The sequence below is a fragment of the Seriola aureovittata genome, chromosome 15 (genome assembly GCF_021018895.1).
Source record: "Seriola aureovittata isolate HTS-2021-v1 ecotype China chromosome 15, ASM2101889v1, whole genome shotgun sequence".
Taxonomy (NCBI): Eukaryota; Metazoa; Chordata; class Actinopteri; order Carangiformes; family Carangidae; genus Seriola; species Seriola aureovittata.
Genome location: NC_079378.1, coordinates 23,017,835 through 23,039,831, shown reverse-complemented (window position 1 = coordinate 23,039,831; position 21,997 = coordinate 23,017,835). Strand labels below are relative to the sequence as shown.

Below are 21,997 nucleotides of genomic sequence, written 5' to 3'. Positions count from 1 at the left end.
CCTTGTAACCGCTGAACACTTCCAAAAGACAAACATGTTCTGCTGGGGTAAATGGAGCTGAGCGGTTGGATGCTCTTATTCAATCAGCCATCTTTTTTAAATTGAAAAAAGTCTACCGAGCTGGAATTTACCCAGAATTCATTGTACCACAGTCTGGCTTAAGATAGTCAACAACTGATCTGCTTTGTGCAACAGATGAATTTAGACGTCTATCTGAAGATCTGACCGTTTTATCTGATCCACAGTCAAAGTCTGTCTTTGTGAAACCGGCCCCGGGTTCTAAGGAACACAATAGCATGTGTCTTGTTACGCTTTAGTAAAAAATTGCACATCTGATAACTGACAGACTGAAATCTCCAGTCAGCCGTCCTTATTTTCACATGCTAAGTGGGTGGTATCATAATATAATGAGCCCTGGCGGCGCAGACTCCACTATGAGAACCACTGAACGTAATATTCTAAAATAATACAATTCATTTTTACTTTTTTTTTCTTGCACTGGTGAGTGGTACCCAATAAAGCTGAAGATTAATGTGACTTGTAGTAGGAGGGTATGTTACACTGAGCAAAGGTCAATAATTGAGGGCAACAATACACAGAAAAGATAACCTGAGATGTCAAAGTAATTGAGAATAAATGCAGCTGTTAACTGATGTCACCAAATTATTTCAACAGAAAATGAAGCCATTCATCACAGTCACAGTAACTGACGTCTCCTTACACTCATCTGAACTTCTGCTCTTCCAAAGAAAATTATTTTGAGGCTGAAAAATAATCAGAAGTGCATATTACAGCCTATGATTTTTGGGTGTAGAGGAATACATTCTTTTTGCAGCTGGTGAGTTTTATTGGAATATGATTATTAACAGTCTCCGGGCTTAGTGTTGAGTCTTTTTTAATTACACCAGACTCCCCTCTGACTCGTGGTCTCCTGTGCATTGTGTTGGGCTCCAGTTAAGTTCCACTCAGTCTGTCTCTCTGGGTCACATGGGGTGTATATTGTCCCGAGCAGCGGGCTGTAAGGAGTTGTCCATGGCAGCAACCGGGTCGCCCTGGGTGACGGCGAGAGTGGCCTGCTCTGGCAGTAGGCTGGGGTCTGTCAGGATGGCTGTGGTGGTACTCAGGAGACGGAGTGAACGCAGAACCACTGAGGGGACACGCAAAGAAATGATAAACACAAATTACAGATAATAACACATGGTTTAACGTCTGCATAGTTGTAACCGGTTCTACTGGACTCACTGGGTCTGAGGGCAGGCAGGGAGCAGTGCTGGTCCATCCAGGACAGAGTGGATCGACACAGGTCCTCCACACTGGCAGTGGACACCATCCCGTTATAGGACTCAAACAGCGGCTCGATGATGATACTGAACTGACGCTGTGTTGAGGAAAGACGTCTGGCTCGTCAAAAATACGACACGTGAGCTCATGAATTTTCATCAGCAAAGTGTTTTATAGTGTTTAAAAGATAACGCTGGTGTTATTCTACAGCTTATATCCCAAAAAAGAACAAAGCCAACAATGTGTGAGTGTATCTCTCAATCATGTCTGACTTCTCTACCCTGTCTGTGGCACTCAGCCAGAACCCATTGGCTCCTACTGCAGACATGAATCTTTAAAAAGTTTCATTAAAAAAGGCTTAGCAATTTCATATTGCAGTTTTTAACGAATGTGACTCAAACAGGGCGGCATGGTGAATTTGTTCGGGACTATTTTCAGCTGCAAATTGACACTCATTTGGCTAATGAATATTTACAGCAGCAGAACAGTAGATGTGATGGACTCAAAATAAACTACAGTTCCCATGTTTGTGTTAATAAAAGAACATATCAAGTGCAAAGATGTAGCTCATTGATGTCTGTTTAAAAATGTTCACACTGGAGCTCTATGGCACATGGGAATATGATGGATCAGGCTTTGGATTCACACAGTATCTGTTACTAGAAACAATACACTGTCAGTTTTTGTGTTATTTGTTGACAGTAAGAACAATAAGAAGTAGCATTAAACTAGTGGTCAACAAAAAAATAAAATTAGTGGACAAATATCTGGTGAATGTTTCTATCTTGAATCTAAGAGAAAATAACCCTCATGGGAAACCTGTGTTTTTAATTTAGAATACTATCAGACCAGATAAAGACAAAAGTGCAATCTCTACAGGAACCAAAGAAAATACCTCAATATTCATGGAGATGAAACACCCACACCCCGTTGTGTTTTTGCGCACACACAAATATGATAAAATTGTTAATCTTCTTATCTCGCCTGCAAGATAAGGCCAGCGGATTAGGTGATTATTAATGAAAGAGTTATGTATTAAATTTACATACAACACTTTTTATGCAGCACACAGACATTTGTTTTTTGTCTGATTACACTGACAGGTCTGAAATTCATTATGTGCTTTTTCTGATTTGAAACTCCAGTGTTAAACTTAAATCAGTACAAAACCCCGGTTGGGAAATTTACCATATGCACTGGACCAAAGACTAAATTTCAGAGGATGTTTTTCCTGCCGCACTTTAAAAACACTATCCTTATCAGTATCTGTCCAGATTGGCATAATGCTTGGCATAATAAGCTCATTTGGATTGAAAGAAAAAAAGGTTTTGGGAACAAAACATAATTTGAAATTCCTCCAAAGGCTGAAGAAGCCAAATGACGCTGCAGCCAAATACTGTACTGAAACATGAGAAGCTCCCCCAGGAATAGATGGGTACATTTAATACACAACATTTAATTATACTCTGGTCATTTTGAATGCAAAGTTAAGTAAGTTCTTAAAGTCATGTCTGTGGCAGTGTGCTGTTTTAATTAACCTCTGGCAGATTTACATTCATAAGGATACGATCCAGAACTTCCAGTTCTGCAGAGTCTGTGCCTGGACGTACTCTCTGAACTTCTGCCTCATGTGGTCGAAGCGCTGCCGTGTGATGGGCACGCCGGTGGCTGGTAGCTGCTGCTGGCACGCACTGCATGGACAGACACAATGAGTCAACAGTGCCCACACCACAACTGACAGCATGCGTGTCATAATAAAGTAGCAGAGGTGGACAGTAACAAAGTACATTTACTTTGAGTACTTGTACTTTATTTTTTTTTTCTTTGGAAACTTCTGACTTCTACTTCACTACATTTAAAGACAAATATTGTACTTTTGACTCAACTACATTTCTATGAAGCGCTCTTACTTTGAAGCAGAGCTTTTAGTAAGCTAAATTTATTCTATTTTATTTTGAAAATGTGATAGACCATTTATCTATCTATCTCTCTCTCTCTCTCTCTCTCTCTCTCTATCTATCTATCCTTTAGTTTTGAATGTTTGCTGTTTGTCACGACCAAACTTCATCACATTGACAGAAACTAGAAGACATCTCTTGAAGCTCATTATCAGCTTCTTCACCAGTGGTAGGGATTTCATTTGCAATGCAATCACCTGATCACCAGTTTACAATGCATGATAAAATGCTTATAAACAGCTGCGTGTCACATTTAACCAATACGGCTCTAACTGCAGGTTAACTGTGAGTCGATGCACAGTGCAGATGTGAACATGTGTTAGTCCTCCACCGATGATGAAGCACTTCTCTGCACCGAAAACAAAGTGTTCTTCATCAATGCAGGATATCCAACCGGTCCTGGTGGAAATGCAGACACACATATATGCACGCACACGCACACGCACACACACACACACACACACACACACACACACACACACACACACACACACACACACACACACACTCACTTGATGGCAGAGTTGAGGACCTGGATTTCCTCTCGGAGTCTCTGAGCCTCCTCGTGCAGCTGAGCTCTCTCCTGCTGCATCTTACTGATGTACTCAGCCGTCTTCTGCAGCGTGGTGGCTTTGCTGATCTGTGCCAGCAGACAGAGGGGATCACCACGTCAGCCACACACCACAATTATTATAGACATTCATAATAATAATAATAATAATAATAATAATAATAACAAATATATATATATATACTGTATATATATAATATGATGTGTCTTTCTCTGCATTTACATGTCAAAGTTTTCCAGTTAAACTCTGCCTCCACCTTCAAAAACATCTATCTCTACTGCAGCTGCACATCCTCTCACAGTACCTTTATGCTTGGCTGAGAGCTGAGTGTTGTCACAAGGTTATGTAAAGTGTCGAATCCCAGTTTGATGTTGAAACGCCTCTTCTGCTCTGCTGAGATGTGAGTTATCCTCCTGGTCTCTGTTTGCTGCAGATAACACAGCTCAGAAATGAGTTCATCACACTGAGAGTGACCTGCTGGGTCAACAATCACTTTTCTGTACTTTTATATATCCATTATCTATTACTTTTATATATTTATTATATTATATATTATATATACATATTATATTTAGCACTCAACAAGGACTACTCAATGCCACGCTGTACTGTTTAAAAGCAGACTGAATGAGACAGTATGTCCTACCTTACTTGATTCTATCTTTCCATGTCCCGAGAAGCCGGGCTGCGGGGACTCGGGGTTGGAGGCTTTGTCTAAAGGGTTGGGTGGTGATGTTCGGCCGGGATGTTCTGGAAAATTCACTAGAACAAACAAAGATAACAACAACATTTACCACAAATATTTCCTGGTAAATTAGATCAGTGGTTCTCAAACCTTCTCACATCAAGGTCCATAAACCGACACAAATGAGACCACAGATCCCATCTGAGAAGACTTTTGCTTTTAGATGGTTTTTTTTTGTGTTTAAACCCACGACCAAAACAGTCATACATCCTGTCATTGTGTTACTTATGAATGGAATTAGAGTGAAAATAAATTATATATTATAATTTATTCCCAACTTTGAGAACCACTGAATTAGATCACGTCTACATCTTCACACACAAATCACTTATTTACAAGGACCTCAACATCTCTCCGGGACAACAATGGGAGTTTAATTACATGACTGACTTCGACAACAAGCTTATTCCCTCGCAACTGATGAGAAAGTGAAGAAAAAGCCAAAATCCTCCGTGTGCTGAGAGATGTGATCATTTGAACTAGACACCACGATGTGCGCTGAGAGGTAATTATCCAAACGTGACAGAGAAGTTGAGAAGTGGTTATCAGACAAATCACAAAGAAACAGAAAGCTTTTTAATTTTCCTTGAACCTCCAATCAGTTGGTAAGAAAATGGAAAAAAAACAAACTTTTTTTGCTTTTTTTTTAACCACTAATCAGTTGAGATTTTACTCTTCAATTTATCTTTCACCAGCCATTTTCATTTTTAACTGCTTTGTTTTCCACTTTTGTTTTGGTCACTTATCTGCATGTACCCATCTTCCCCGTGAAGCACCGGACACTTTCCTCGCCACGTCTCAAACAAAGCTCAGTATTTGTTACAACACGTCATTTGAATGATTGAACTTCGAATATATTTACAGTCACATCTTTGACTTTCATTTTCTGAGCTCCACAAAAACATAATAACAAACCAGAAGCTTTGTCCTCATTAAAAATAATGTTTTTTTTCAATTATGTTATGGCTGTAGATTAATGAACTTTAAAAATGAATCATAATTAAATCTTGTGTAGAAAGAATTATTCTTATCTTTTTAAATTATTTTCTGTATAAAACACTTACTTATGTTGTTGATGTTGCACAATAAACTGCTGCTCGCCATTTATTTACATTAACTAACACTAACAGCTGCTTATAAACTCACTTTGACCAGATGCTCATGAAGCTCCATAGAGTGTATTGGCATGAAGCGCTAGATTTTGGTGTCTGTTTTCACATCACTTGCATGTTCTGCAGATCTGAAGGCCGACCAGTTGTACAAAAAGCTCATCATTACCAGTTAAGGTGCTCCTGTCTGTGCCGTAGAGCTGGACAGGAGATAGTTTCTCAGTCTTGGGAATGAGGAGGGTGGTGCCGGTGTGGGTGGAGCTGTGGGTGAGCAGGGTCGACACCGCCAAGCCTCTGGAGGTGCTGGCGTGCGGGCCGCTGTGAGCCAGGGTGGCACTCTGACTGTGCAGAGGTGTCAACACTGGGATCCCTGCAGGCCAGCCAGCTCCATGCTGCAGCTGCGATGAAGCTCCTGCAACATGCGCGCTGCTGCCTGACTGCTGAACAACAACAGAGAATGTGTTGTCATACAAAAAGCATTTAGTTTATACATGTTTAGGTTAGTTTCTAACTTAAGTTTAACGGTAGAGTGAGACAGAACCCTTCGAACCACCATGAGAAGACTTGATGTGTGATAGTTCTTTCATTTGAGCCAACTTCCATTTAGGGCATCTGAACAGGAGAGGTCACTGGAGCACAAAGTTCAAGTTTTCAGCTACAGCTACTCCTACACAAATGAACTAAAGCATGAAATAACTGTCAGAAACGCAGCGCAAAGCTTTTCAAACCTGGTCTTTTGCTTAGAACGTATTTACCTGGGATCCCACAGGCACCACGGTTAAATGTGCAAAAATAATAATAACTGTAAAATCATTTTCCCCCTTTAAATGTTTCTGTCCTGTCTTCTGACGTGATTCAAACCTCAGATGTAGGGAGGTTTAAAATCACTGTTGGAACTCTTATGAACAAACTGTTGAGTTAGAGAACAAATAACAGAAATCCAAATAGATTTATTTAGGGTTAGGGAGGGGTAGTGATGTGGTGTCTGAGACCCCAAACAGACATAATGACTCTGGATCCTCTTTAACAGCTCAAACTCTTTACTAAACTTTTGCCCATAAACATAATGATGACTGCAGTCGAATCTTCATATTTGCTGTTCAGACATACGAGTGGTATCAGTGGTCTCTAACAAGAAAGCAAACACATCAATCTATTCCTTTAAGTCAGTCACTGATTTGTTGTTGAGATGCTGTACCAGGCCTGTTACTGTATCAGGACAGACTCACCGCAGAGCTGGGAGATGTTGACCTCTGACCTTTGGCTGGAACTAGAGTAGAATCAAATCCCAGTGATGGCTTCCCTGAAAAGCACAAAACACAATAGTCTTTTTCTTCTGACAGAAACACGATCCCTATCATTTCTTCTAATCAATAACCGATGTCAAAGACAGAACGAGGGAGCGAGCGGACTCACGTTCACGGGCGCCGGAGGAGAGAAGTTTAGCAAGGCAGCTCGTGGGTGTGGGGGCAGTGGACTGGGGGCAAGACAGAGCTACAGAGGCGCTAGCTGTCCTCACTCCTCCCGTCTTTTGCTTGTGCTTCCCTCTGACCCCTGTGACAGCCACCTGCTCCGGGACTGAGAAGCAGTGGGGCGCGGTGACAGAGGGCAGCGTCGCCTGGACGGGGTCAGACACGGCAGCAGGGTAACTAAGAGAGGGGAAGGGAACCTGGGGGTACGTGTCCCCTGTGTGTGGGAAGCTGTGAGCCTGGTGCGCCGAGCCCTGGGCCCCCGCGGTGGAGGCGGTGTGGGTAATGACAGTGGAGGTCGCGTTGGTCGTTGTGTAGTAACCAAACTTGTGGCATGGCAGCGGGTACAGAAAAGGAACGCTAGCAGAGGCCGGCTGCTCGATGCTGGTGGTGAACGCTATAGAAACAGGCGGATCGGGGAACGACTGGTGTCCATATGGCATGGCCCCGGATATGATGCTGGACGGGTGGTAGTCGCCGCAGTCCTCGCCCGGCCTGGTCTGCTCTGGCCGGGTGTTGGATGGGGAGGGCTGAGGCAAACTGTCAGACGACAGATTGGGCTGGAAAAGAAAGTGTATTTTACCGATTAAAAAATAGTGCTATTAGTTGCTAATGAAAAACCTCTGCAGCGATACGTCTCACAGAGGAGAGGAGCTGATAACAGCAGCAGTACCTGAGCCAGCTGGCTGTCGATCAGTAGCTGAGGAGCCGGTACCACGGGGGAGGGAACTGGAGCGAACGCCGTGCTGGAGGAGCTCTCAAAATAACCACAGTCAGCAAAACCAGTCTGCTCAGAGGACTGGCCCCTGTAGTTCATAAAGACATCTGAGAAAAAACCACACGTGCTGTTAATCGAACTGTCACTTATAAAGAAACAGGGGTTATGACGGTGACAAAATATTCCTTCTAACATAACATGTAAAAGTATGACGTCACCTCAGTCCACACAAGATACTGGAAAATCTACCAGTTTATATCATCACTGAGATGTAAATCTCTCGACATAATTTGGTCATGGGGCTTCAAACACTTTCTGTAATAAATGTGGTCTCATTTGTGTCAGTTTAGGTCCATGATGTCAAAAGGTTTGAGAACCACTGATCTACCGTATGTTCTCCAGAAGAACCTATTGAGTGACTGAGGTTTAGTCCAGACTTTCACCACAAACATTAAATGTGAAGGGTCTTAATTACAGTCATTTAACTTCACAGGAATAAAGGTGAGTTGATAAATAACATACATATTAAGTTTATTCTGCAGACAAATGAAAAGTGATTACCACATTTAGAGAACCAATCTTTACTCTCAACCTACCTCAAACGCTGTGTATATTCTGAAATTATTACTGTCTGCAGTTTGACATCACAGTCATAGCTTCATTTTGGAAATTCAAACAACAAAACAGAGAGTAAGAGCACTGAGCCAAGACATCCGACAGCAGGTCACCCTCCAGAACAGCGCAGAGCTCTCTGTAGGTGGTGGTCACTCGTGGTATTTGCTTTTATATCTGCCAGGTCACATATTTCTGGAGCCATGCTGGCAACCGACTGTGGCAGGCTGCCATCTGTGATTAAAAACAGTTTCTCAATTCAAACCGAGTTTTCCGAGCAGCTGAGCAGACAAATATTAACTCACTTCATCTGTGTGGAACCGAACACCGATCATCAACATGTACAGTATTCAGAACCCAGCACGAAACAAGCATCGTAAACACCGCACAATAAGTGTTGCACAATCCACAAATACGTACCAGTGTGTCTGTGTTTTCATCTCAGTAACTACTGGCACGGCACGCTGCCTCAGACGAGTGGTCTGTATTTCCATTTGAGAGGAGCTCTGACGAAGGCTCTGAATACATTTAATGCATGGCAGTGTCACTCTGACAGACACTCACCAGCTCCCTAGACCTTGTGACCAAACGAGAGGCAGACAGCTGATCCCTTCAGGACACTGCCAATGCTGTGTCCTGAAGCTGCGCACACACACACACACACACACACACACACACACACACACACACGCACGCACGCACGCACATATTACAACAGTGGGCAGCAGGTTGTTTGTGTGTTACAAAGGCTGACTTGTAGCCAGAGGGCTGCTGGATTGCTTCACTGAAAGTAACACACAGGCCAAAACAACCGCAGTCATTGTGCCCCTGAGCAAGGAACTAAACTCCAACCTGCTTCCTCCCTCCTGTACGAAGCTCCTCTGCTGTCTGTGTCTTGCTGCAGGCCAACTGTTTGCTCTCAGGAGGAGCAGCCCGAGGCAAAAAACCTTCCCTGCCTCTCACACTCTAAGGCACATATCAAGTATTAACTTATAGGAGGATTCAGAATTCAGAGTGAGTTATTATATGATATTTTATTATATTATATTATATTATATTAATGACTTGGTCTTTAAGACTGCTGTTTAGATTAACTGTTGCTCTACATTTTATCCTAGGTTTACTTCACTAAGATGTTTACTTAACCCTGCATTAACTAATTGTTTTGCCACTCGGTGTCAGTAGAAACACGCTGTAAACAAAACGCTCAGATGTTATCAACTTGAAGTTAATAAGTTCGCTAACAGCTGCCTCTTTAGACATCCAGCAGATACAAAGCAACATGAGCATTCATTTGTAGTTGCATGTCTGTCCAGCTGATGAATGGTAGTCCAGTGTTCCCTCTCTTTTAGCTCCGTGTTTGGTCTCCACCAACTCCTGAGGGAAATATCAGGCTCTTTGGATGTTAAAAGCTCCACTGCATTCATCAGTTGGTTGCTGAATATGTGTGTTTGAAGCTGAGCAGGTAAAAACAATGCTCTGACAGTGGTGAGAGTGAACCGAAACAGTAAAGTCGTGGTCCCAAAAAATCAAATCAATGAGCTGAATGTTGCTATGACATTCAGTAGAACAAAGAACTGCAGCATTATGTGATCATTTCCGGTGAGTTTGTCACTGTAAGCGTTCCTCTTCATATTACACATAATCATTTGATGCAGTTAATATTAAAATATTGATTACAGCCACTTGATTTGATAATCATTTACTTGTAGGAACCGGTGTTAGTGTTAAACCAAAAACTTCAGACAAACAAAGTCAAGCTTCATCAGAACTTCTTCCGGACTTTAAACAGAGAACATCCAGAGCTTGTCTCAGAGAAGGAAATTCCACCATCTCCCAGCCCATCACTAAGTTTTATCCACCGCCTTATAGGTGGTTCCAGAGCCGAGGGTCATGGTTAAACATCCTCTTCCACTTCCTCATTCTCCAGGCTCAAACCTGCCTCTGACCCCCCTTTAACCTCAGAGGACCAAATAATAAACTGCACACACAGCACAGAAAAAGAGGGAGTGCCTTTGCCTTTCAGGAACAGATTTTCTTTGTGCAACGCCCATCAGAAACACATAAAAATGAATATAAAATATCTTAATGAAGTAATTTAATTAGATGTAAAGACTTAATACCAGAATAAATTACTCTTTATTTTGATTTTTTTTTATCTTTGTGGGGGAAAAGTCGTCAGGATCCGAGCCTAGAATTGTGGCTTTGCATAAAAACACAAAACTCAGTGGCTGAAAATTTGAGTCTTTCAGTTCAGACATTTTCTATCTGCTATAAAATATAAAATATATTTTTCTTCACTGAATCAAACACAAATGTATCACACTGTTATCCAATAATGAACTATGCTGGACAAAGATGAGCACTTGCAACCGAAATCAATGGGAAATATTGATCTGCTGCCATTCTATAACAATACCTGAAGACAGACAGACAGACAGACAGACAGACAGACAGACAGACAGACAGGTAGCGAGTACCTGGTATATCCATGAAATCATCCAAGTTGGGCTGCAGTGGAGTCAGGCCTGGTTGGATTATATCAGCATTGCTGGTGTAGGCTGAGGAGGAAGAGAACACAATAAAGAAATACGTGTGAGCGCGTCCGTCAGTGTGTCTTGTTGAGAGGTCGTCTTTCATCATTGGGAATTTCCTTATTTGTAGGGTGGGTTCCTCTGGCTGAATGCTGACCAATGTGACCATCAGCCGCACCAAGTGATGAAAATGTGACAGTGGCACAAAACCTTAAATCCCCTGAAGAAGTATTTTTCTATGAGATTAAAGGAACAGTTCAACATTTTAGAATAAATGCCAATTTAGTTTCTTGCTGAGAGTTAGATGGAAAGATAGATACTGCTCTAATATCTGACCATTCAGTATAGATTGTGTTAAAATAGATTGTGTTTGTTCATTATTGTAACTTCCATGAAGAGCTGATCATATTTAAAGACAAATTTATACATAAATTCGGATAATTCCAAAGGGTTCACTTATGTTTTCGTTCCACTGTAAGTCTACAACCAACAGCTGGTTAGCATAGGTTAGCATAAAGACAGGAAGTAGAGAGAAACAGCTGGACTGACTGTCTGAAGGTGAGAAAGTCCTCCTACCAGAAGCCCTGGCTCACAAATGATTGAATCCATACAAAAACTGAAGTGTGAAAACTACATTTGTGGCATTATGGGAAGTTATTGTAGACTAACACAGTGACTTCCTGGAGTCTTGTTGTTACCGTGAGGTTGACCTCAGCTAACAGTAGTCACTACAACCGGCCAGAAGACTGTCTTGAGGTTTAGTTGAGGTGCTGGTAGCTGGACACAGTTGGGACTGATTCTCCGTTTCAAGTCTTTATGCTAAAGCTAGGCTAACCTCTCCTGCCTGTAATCTTATATTGAATGGACAGATGAGAGTGGTGTTGATTATCTCAGCAAGAAAACAAGTAAATCTATTTCCCTAAATAACAAACCATTCCTTTAAACAGCCATGATTAAATAAGCAACAACCAAATTTATAGCTATGGAAATAAAATCCTTAAGTTTTATCTATCAAATCTTCAGGACTGTATCTGTGTGACTTGATCAGAACTGATTGGGAAAAACTGGGGGAAAAAAAAACTGTTCAATCTTTGAAAATGTTATAATGTGAGATCCCATCATTTATGTTGAGACACTGAAAACTGGTTTTCAGGAGCTTTAAAACATTAAGTATAGTTATTAAGTTGGGTTTCCACATCTCAGCTGATCTATCCTGAAGTTTCTAGCTACCCGTAGGCTTCTGCTCATGGCAGAGACGGCATAAAGCTGGGTTTATGAATTCTGACAGTCATTTGATAAAAACACGATTAAAACAAAGTTCGGGGGAATTAGATTAATCTTCAGCCAAACGATGCAGCCACATGGTAAATGAGGACATGTTTTATTCTTGTCATGCAGCCCACAGGCCACCAGTTGTTCATCATTACTATCAATCACTTTTAACCCTTTGAGGCAGTATTTTGTTTCAGTGCAAAGTCACAGCTGAAAGTCAATTTGCAATCTTCAGAGTGTGGACTACTCACTGCTGTGTCGGTCACTGGCCCAGGGACATGGCTTCTGCGTCATGGTGAACAGGGTGTCGGAGATGTCGGACAGAAAGCAGTCCAGGTCAAACATGTGGGCCTCGACCGGCGCAGCTTCAGGCTGCTGGTACATCTGATTGGACCATTTCTCCAGCCTGGCCTGGCAGATCTGACCCTGGAGTGTATCAGGAAGAGATCAAAACACTTTACAGGACCAACTGCTATGAAGTGACACACTGAGTCAATCCCTGATCTATCTGTTAGAGTGCTCTCTACAAACAGGGCTGAAAAGGCCTGAATGCAAAAAGATGCACTGATGCCATTTGGTTCTTAGTTAGTAAGTCATGTGTAAAATTAAAAGTACAACTAGACTCACTAAAATGCTAATATCAAAACAGCAAGAAAACAAATTCCCCCCACTCAATTACACTTACAAAAACAAAATTACACACATTTTGCAGTTGCATCTCCTCCATTATTACAGCATTCAGAGAAACGTAATGTTAACGTTGTCCAAGTTTCCATTCTCTTCTTGAAACCCAGTAAAAAAAAAAAAAAACTCACAGAAAATGAAGCTCTAGACTCGGTCTTTTCCCTCTGTGTGAGATGCTTCGCTTCACCCTGATCCTCTTGTCTTTACCCTCCACTTCTAAATCTGAGGCCACATTTATAGGGAAGCCCAGATTGAGCCGGAAACTGTTTTGATTACGTCTAAGCACACGACATGCCCCCCGGTAAATTATTTATTTCCCTCTAGATTTGTTTCCTTTGAGGGAGAATATAAGTGAGTACAAGCAGAAATGAGGTAAGATTGTTGTGTGCATTTGCATGTGTGTGTGTGGTTACAGTGCATGATGAAAATGAAAACACTCTTTGACATATTGTTCAAAAACACTAGCCCCTAACAGGCTATGATTATTTCGGCTTTGTTCACTTCGTTATTTTGATGTCTCATCATTTCAGTAAGAGCAGAAGCCTTTTGTCCCTGACCTAATTCTGGCAGTCACATTCACGTGCAGACAAACAGGAAGACCTGAGGCCCCTAACAACACTAACTGCTGTTGCCTCGGTGAAGAAAAGGAATATACATGCATATGAACGCCTCCAAATTTCTCACTTCCGATGGTCATCATTTACATTTCTTGAGGGCTTTCCTGCAACTAGGTGGCCCATCGCGTAGAATTTAACTTGTAATGTCATAATGTGAGATGAGACGAGATGATAGTGTAAAGATGAAATTAAAGGTCCCATATACGGCTGCACAAATCAAAATACAATCGAAATCACAATATGGCCGAGTGCAATATCCAAATCACAGGAGCTGTGATTTTGTTTTGATCCAGGTAAAATGTGTCACGACGTTGTGCATCGTAAGCGTTGTGGCGCTACAGAGACGCCCTGGCCTACAAATCATACTCTCCAGACGTAAAGGAACAATGTTTGTTTGGTACAAGACCAAAAATCACATCAACATCATTTTTATATTTTTTCAAGTGAAAATGAAAATGAAAAGGAAAACGACCATTCAACTGAAATCACAATCGCAACAGCTGCCAAGATAACTGCAATATGATTGTTTTTGCATATCATGCAGCCCTAATCCCATATTTTCCTCTTCTTCTTCTGGGGTTTTTTTCAAGTGTTGATCCATAAGAAGATACATTTGTGGTTTTAAGAACCAAAAACCATCTCAGTGTAGTTTCACATCTCCTCTCTCAGGCTTCTCTCTGGAGCTCTAGTAACAACAGGTCGCTGAGCCAATCAGAAGAGAGGAGGCTCTGAGCCTCTCTTCTGATTGTTTTCTGAGTGATCCAATAGAAATATAGCAGATTTCAGGTAAAACACTCAGAGAAACCAAATCCTGCAAGGTTTGGATGTTAGGTCCAGGTGGGCGGGGCTTGGGGCTTTGTTGTGACATCACAAAGTTACAGGAAATCCTGAAGGCCTGTTTTAAGGCTCAGTTTCTGAATATATGTGTGTGCAATACTCACATTATTAATATAGAACCTATACCTGCTTTATAATAATAGAAGGCCTATGGAACCTTTAAATTACATTAGCAGAGAGGATTTTATTTCTTCCCCCCTGCCCTGGTTACCTGTCGTGTTCAGAGTTGATGTTAAAACTCTACTGCTTGTCTTTAAGACACTGGTCAGCGTTGGCCATCCTACATCACTGACCTTTTTACTCCTTACACCACTGCTCATAGTCTCAGATCTGCTGTAAAACTATTGCTGTTGTCCCCCAGGGCGAAGCTTGAGAAAGAGGATAGAAGTTTTGTTTTTTTTCTCTCTCTTTTATTCAGTTCAAAGTTACCTATCTATATTTCTAACTTGTAAATTTTGTCTGGAAATGACAGTTAATATAATCCATCCTGAGGGGACATGAATGTTGCTGAGACGTTTCACTCAAAACTACAAATGTCAGCGTCATGCTCACATCAGAGGAAAAGTCAGGGGGTCACTAAAGACTTTAGGAGTCATCCTCGGGATCGATCTTTTAAACGCAGCGATACACTCAGTGGCCACTTTATTGAGTACACCTGCACAACTTATTACAATCTAATACAACTGTCATAAAGCCTCATTTTTACGATGCCTATAATGTTCAGTTTTGATACTGTCATAAAGATGTTAATTCAATTGTTTTAGCATAGAGGTCAAAGTTAGTGATGGTGCTGCACTTCCTTGTATTCAGAGGTGTTTCTAATATTCTGATAAAAACTTCTCAATATAATGTAGTTAAACACTAATTTGAATATGGGATCAATAATAAACAGATAATAAAATATTCACATTTCTATGAATGTCACCAAAAAGTGAACATCATAAACTTCATAAAGCTTCGATTTATGCCAGAGCTTTTTATAATGAATTGCACTGCGTAAATATAAACACTGACCTGCCCGTGGCACCAGATGAACAGCCAGGGGATCACCAGTGTTCATCCCCTGGGAACCATGAATGTCTGTACAAAATATCATGACAAAACATCCGATAGTAGCTGAGATGTTTCACACTCAGCCAATCAACAGCCAACATTGGTGTCAACAGAGCTGTGCTGCTTGCCTGGCTACAAATCAATAGTAATATTCCATCATTATCAAAGGAGAGACTTCTCATTGGTCGCTCAGTCCACTCCCCCTGTTGAAGCACAGCTTTGCTGCTCAGGCCTTTATTTATGACTTGAATCAGCAGCCTGGCAGGACTTTGTTTCACTCTCGAAATGACTGACTGAGTTTTAATATGCGGGGTGACAGTGTAGTACGTTATGTAATAGTGTCTGTAATAGATTTGCACACGAATCGCTTCTGAAATATGATGCCTGGTGTTGAGTTGATAAAGCTGCACAAATCCAATTGTTAAAGATTTTATGAGAATAAGATTTGATGCTAAAATGATATAGCCAGTTAAATTTCAAATGAGGCTTTGCGAGCTGGAAACTGCTATAAAATATGTGACATAAACAAAATTACAACAACAACCTGGTGCTGAGATGTTTTGTTTTTTTTCTCCAGCCACAATAATCTGGGAAGTCAGAGGCGAGATAACACTTTGGGAACACGGAGCATAAAAAGCTGGTTTAGTGATCTTTGACCTGTCAGCTATGAGCTGATATGTTCCCTTTCAAGTGCCGCACAATACAATAAACAATCCGAGCTACAGGCAGACGCTCAGATACAGTTTTATCATCGCAGTGGTCTTCATTTTGACCTCAGTTAAAATGCGGGTCCCCAGTGAGAAAACCTGAATAAAACCGGATTAAAGCTGATGACAAAGGTGAGAGAAGGAAGAGAGGGATGGCTGTGACTTGCACTGGCACATCTCACAATGAATACTATCATGAATGAGGTGGTTCCCCAGAGTCCCTCCTTTTCTTTGCCTTCCTCCTCTTTTCCTCCTGATATTTCGTTTGTTTCTGCCGCCGTGACGTCGCGCTCGCTGCTCCAAGTAGGTCAGATTTGATTAAATGGCATTAAATTCTGCAGCTATTTCACTTGAATAAAGAAGAGGTGCCTGAAGAGGTGTTAGACGTATTGTCACCGCTGGCAACCAAAATGCGTCAGTTTCCTACAAATGTCAGACCAAGTTGTTTTGCACGTGTCTGTTTCTTTTCTTTTTTTCATCCTCTCTTTCCCTCTCTGGTTGACCAGGGGAGGCTAAATCTAGGTGCTAAAAATAGCCGCCTGGAGGACTTGGATGATGTTGAACTGCATTCAGTAGTAAACCATGTTAGCAGGTCACCAACACACACACACACACACACACACACTGAAGGATGGGTAAATTAGCCAGCTTCAGCCTTCAAGAGTCAAAATCAATATTTGTCTTCATTAGTGTGTTTCTAAATCATATAGAAAGAGAATGTAGAGAGAGACTTTATTAATATTAAAGCAGGATGTGTCTTATTTCATACCTCTTGTAGCATTGATAGAATATCATCTTTCTTTTTCTGGAGCTGCAAAGGAAAAGAAGAGAAACAATTTTATTGATCTGAAAATAAACAAGAGTCGTGCTCGCAGCAGGCGCTGATTACCACATTCATGCTAACATTTGATAATTAGCACTAAACACAAAGTGCAGCTGAGGGGGATGGTGTCATTAGTTATGCAGGTATACCATCATAAACCAAAGAACTTGACTATTTAAAATTCAACCTTGATTTACAGTTTATCCTGAGGGGAACATGGATTTGTACTAAATCTGGACCAATTTCACACAGGTCCCTCCAGAAACAGCTGCTGAGACGTTACACTCCAACACAACAGATGCAAACCTTATGGTGAATCTAGAGGAAAAGTCAGGGGAGTCACCAAAGTCATTAGGATATATCATCTGGGAACCAAGAGTGTCTGTTTAAAGTTTTGTGCTAATCCATCTGGGAGATAACGTTGACCTGCTGGTGGCGCTATAGGAAAAGCCAGGGAATCTCCAAAGTCAGTAGGCTTCATCCTCTGAGGACCATGAATGTCTGCACAATGTTTTAATTCAATCCAACCAGCGGTTGTTGAGATATTTCAGTCCGAACCAACCGACAGTCCGACACTGCCATCCACAGAGCTACTGCTGCTAAAGAGGTTAAAAATATACAAGAGCTGAGTCGTGTAAAAACAAGAGTTCTCACTCTCTTCTTATAGTAAATCCTCCACTTGTGGTACTCCTTGATCACCACTTCAATCCTTCTCTTCCAGTAGCTGCCCTCTAACACGATGGCCTGTTGACAGGAAGCAGAAACACCAGCATGAGACAAATCACACGTCAGTAAAAAATACAAACATCTTAACTCAGCAATATGAACAATAGTGCGTCATTAAGTGTCAGGTTAATTTGAAATAACACGTAGTACTTTGATTAAAAATGAATGTGACTCACTTCAGGCTTTCGATGTGCATCAGCCTCAGAGCCCTCCAGCGGGGTGACAAACCCGCACACTGAGTTCTTCCTCTTCTCCACATCTAAACACAGCAGACACACAGAGACAAAATCAACACGGTGACAGATTTACTATGGTTCATGAATGCAGCTAGAAAAAGTAAGTTCTTGTTCAACTCCTCATTTGTATTTGGTCACTTGGTTTTCCCCCGCAATGATATTCTTCATCATGAGTGGAGAGATGTGAGCGAGAGGAGGTGAAGAGCGGTGGACTCACACTGAATGAACCAAGCTCTCCAGATGGCATTGTTCAGACGGATCTTATCCCTCCACAGCAGCCGCAGACCCTTAAAAGATTTCCACTTTGGCGAGACTATCTTTCCGCTGCAAAGGAAAAGGCAACCGTGGTTTTCACATGGATAATGGGCATTGTGCAATACACTGTTATAGCACTTGTTTTTTCTCCTTATTTTAAAAGCAATTAGAGGGACTGCCATGCAGAAGTGTCAAGATACTCTTGAGAAGAAAAAAGACACAGTGGAAAAATCAATCAGTGGCATCACAGCTACCTCTGCTGGAAACCTGTCCTGACTCTGACTAATGGTGCCCAATCAGCTTATTCACTGCCGGCCTGTTTGCACTTTTGTCCAGTGTCCCTCAGCCCGCTGAGTGCTGAGGAGAGGCCTCACAATGTCAAGTGTTTGGGGAGTTGCTAGGAAGCCGGAGGGAGTCATTTTCAACATGGTTTTAATGGAGTGACATCGCTGCGTGTCCGACACTCCGAAACAGCAGTGACAGCATATCACTGACAAAAACCTGTCAGGAGAAGAACTAATTAACACCAGTCTGGTTAATGACAAATAGATGTTTGTGCAGATATTGTACCTCCCACACAATACTGCTCATACGGTGCATTTAAAGCACTTAATGTAAACGTCCTGAAGGTAAATGTTGGTGTTGTGTTCTAAATGTTTCTGGTAACTGTCCTCGCTTCAGGGCTTATTGTGCAATATTCATCTCAAAAAATACAAAATTGGCACAACCTTTGGGCCAAAGGTTGACGGCAACCCTTCAGAAAAAGTTGGTAAAGCAGAAGTGATATTTTCTCAAGCTGACTTCTTGAAGAGAACGACGTGACTGCGAGAGCAGGTGCTTCCTTTTTCAAGGTTTGCTCCAGACATCTGTCATTTTGTCCTGTCGAAGACAAGACAAGAGCTGCAAAGCTGGACTGTTCCAAATGCAAACTGGCGTGTTGTATCTTTCCATTTATGATGTGTAATATATAATAACATGCAATAAGAACGGTTTAATCTAAAATCAGCACTGTGTTAAGTCAAAGCAACTTTTTAAAAATAATAAATAAATCAGGGGCATCATTTCAGGATCTTCTCTCCTTTCCCTCAGTTACAGTGTAATCTGTCCAGCGCAGCCAACTGGAATCAAAGTCCAGTTTTCAGGGAAGACTTTCCAAGCTGTTGCTCAAGACTCTGCAAAACTGCTCTTTTCAACACATCCACTCATTAACAAAACCTTAACTTTTCCTCAAGTTTTAAAAAAGGGGGATCTGTTGAAACATTGCCTGATAGTTTAACGTGGAGCTCTCTGTGTAAACACTGCGTGGCTCTCACAAACACAGGCAGACTATGTACAGAGGGGGATCACTGCAGGGGAAAGTGCATATTCTTATCAATTATAGGCTGCAGGCTCATTTTTCAAAACACTTCCATGTTGTGAGCTTCAAATGAGGCACCAACTTATTTACAGATCTACAAGTGAAAAAGACTGAGCAAACCTGAAGGGGACAGTCAAACCTGCACGTTAAAAGTGAGATCAACTGAGCAGAGGTGGGTTTTATACTGTCCCAGACAAGACCCACCTGTAGGCCAGGGACATGCACTCAAACAGGCGGGTCAGAGTGGGGTCGATGCTCAGGCTCCCGGAGCTGAATGGGCCATACCGGTAAGTCTGGCACCACGTCCTGTTCACCGTGTCAAAGTCATATCTCATGGAGCTGCCGCTTTTCCTCCTGCGCGGCACCGAGTCGCTGTGCGGCGACGACACCATGAAGTGTCCGCTGTGGATCACCTGGGTGCAGGGGAAGGACCCGGCGGACGGCCCGGCGCCGGCCACCCGGACAGGCTCCCCTTCCGGTTCAGAGTCCGAGTCTGAGGAGTCCTGGAGCTGGTTCTGTCCGGCTGAACGAGCTCCCTCTTTCCCCGCCATGCTGCCCTTTTCATTCACTATCGACGTATCCTCCGACAAACGGTGAACTCTCTCCTCGGATGACTCCTCCCCTGTTTCTTCAGATGGTCCAGTGTTTCTTCAAACAGCCGCCGTCTGCTCACATCTGTCAGCTGCTGAGACACAACTGTCTCCCCCCCGACACACCTCTCAACACAATATGTGCGCACTGTTGTGTAACAGCATACTATCATTATGTCATCTGGCTGAGGACGCTAATTATTAATAGACCAATCCTAGTAGGAAAAAAACAATCAAACAATTTAAATGATACGTAACTTTAATTCAGACTGTGTCATCTTTCAGGGCGGCCTCTGTGGACTGCAAATGAAATACTCTAGTAGAAAACTGATCATTTACAGTGATTGCATAGTAAGATATTCCCACCTAACACATCATTTAAACTGCAAAGTAACTAAGAACATTTACTCAAACACTGAAGAAGTCAAACAGAAATATTGTGGGACTACATGGAACTCAACTACAAGACTTTAAAACAATGGATCAGTTCATACATTGTGATAGATTCAATTATCCAACAGTATATAAACATATTTCACTAATATATCCACCGATCAGCCACATTATTAAACACAGGTAACTGGTTTAAATGTTGTGGTTGATCAGTTATATCTGTGGCCTGTTCTGAAAGAGTTCATTCTGAACCATCAGTAATGTGATTTAATACTCTTTTTATTTTTGTTTCAATTACTTCCCATAGCTTCATGGCTTTTAATTAAAATAATTCACCTATAAGCCACAACACTAAAACCAGTCACCTGTTTTAATGCTGTGGCTGATCGGGGGTAACGTGGTGTGCACACGTTTTAAAGACTTGAGACGACCAGGAAGTCCTGCAACAGATGGCCTGGCCCCCGCAGAGACCTGATCTCAACGTCATGGAGTCAGTCTGGGATCAGACGCTCCGAGACGCTGGAACGATCGACCTGCCAAGAGCCTGGAACAACTGTTAACTGTACTGATCAATAAAACCTGTTCGTGGCTTTATCTTTTAAAGCATCCTCGGTACAGTACTGTGTGTATGACACGTGTAACACTGACCAGCACCATGTTGAACAGGCACTTTCACAGATGCTCACAGCAAACTGTGCAGATAACTTTTATGTTCTCTCACTTCAGTAAATTCCGTTTTTTTTGGTAAATTAAAAATCTCAACACTTCTTCCAGCAGTGTTCACAGCCTTTTCAAAATTTCATTAGACCTGTCTCATTTCTAAAATAAATAGACTGTAGAAGTTTAAGACTGAGTGACACCAACATCCTAAACTCTATAAACAGTTAATAATCTTTCAAATGTCCAAATAAACTCAGACCTGAAATGTCTGAATTTGTTGTTGCTGCTAAACTGAGCAGTTGTGGCTTAGATGCACAGTTGGCTGTGATGTATATATTGTCACATGAATAAATATTAATCCGGTCACAGCTCCGTCACCTTATGTAGGAAGGTTGTTAGTATTGACCTGGGCGTTTTCTGCACTTGTAACACAAGAAACTCACCTATTTTCTGAAGTCACAGAAGTCAACTTCCCCTGTGAGTTTTGTCAAATATTAACAGAGAAAATACTGCACATTGAATATTTTAGGTAAAACACAGAAGTATTTTAACACAGGCCAACACAGCAGATTCCTTTCTTATCTTTAAACATTAAAATATTCTGCATTTCTATGGACTTGCTCTCACACATTTTCCTTTAGGCCTGTAACCTAGAAATGTGAAAACAGTGATGTTCTCTGATCAGGAAGAATTCACAGATGGTGCTGGTTTGTTTCGGTCATTTGTTTGGTTCTAATAAATATCATGTGTCCACGTCTCCATTTCAAACAGCAGCAATAACACCTGGAG

The 21,997-nt window shown here is 41.7% G+C and overlaps 1 protein-coding gene across 2 annotated transcripts; it reads right to left on the bottom strand.

The window, feature by feature from the left end:
- Window positions 1-610: 610 nt before the first annotated feature.
- Window positions 611-21,900, bottom strand: LOC130182274 (carbohydrate-responsive element-binding protein). 2 transcript variants are annotated; one of them, XM_056397058.1, is made up of 17 exons: window positions 19,770-21,900; window positions 18,171-18,277; window positions 17,894-17,976; window positions 17,646-17,735; window positions 16,938-16,979; window positions 12,522-12,696; window positions 10,945-11,025; window positions 7,808-7,959; window positions 7,082-7,694; window positions 6,895-6,968; window positions 5,835-6,105; window positions 4,458-4,573; window positions 4,116-4,238; window positions 3,752-3,879; window positions 2,849-2,972; window positions 1,243-1,372; window positions 611-1,147 (listed from the first exon to the last, which is right to left on the bottom strand). In XM_056397058.1, the coding sequence occupies exons 1-17, from the start codon at window positions 20,114-20,116 to the stop codon at window positions 984-986; spliced, it is 2,820 nt and encodes a 939-aa protein (XP_056253033.1). In that variant the 5' UTR covers window positions 20,117-21,900; the 3' UTR covers window positions 611-983. The 2 variants fall into 2 exon arrangements, with proteins under 2 accessions (XP_056253033.1, XP_056253034.1); XM_056397059.1 differs by having other exon boundaries at window positions 5,835-6,102.
- Window positions 21,901-21,997: the final 97 nt, after the last annotated feature.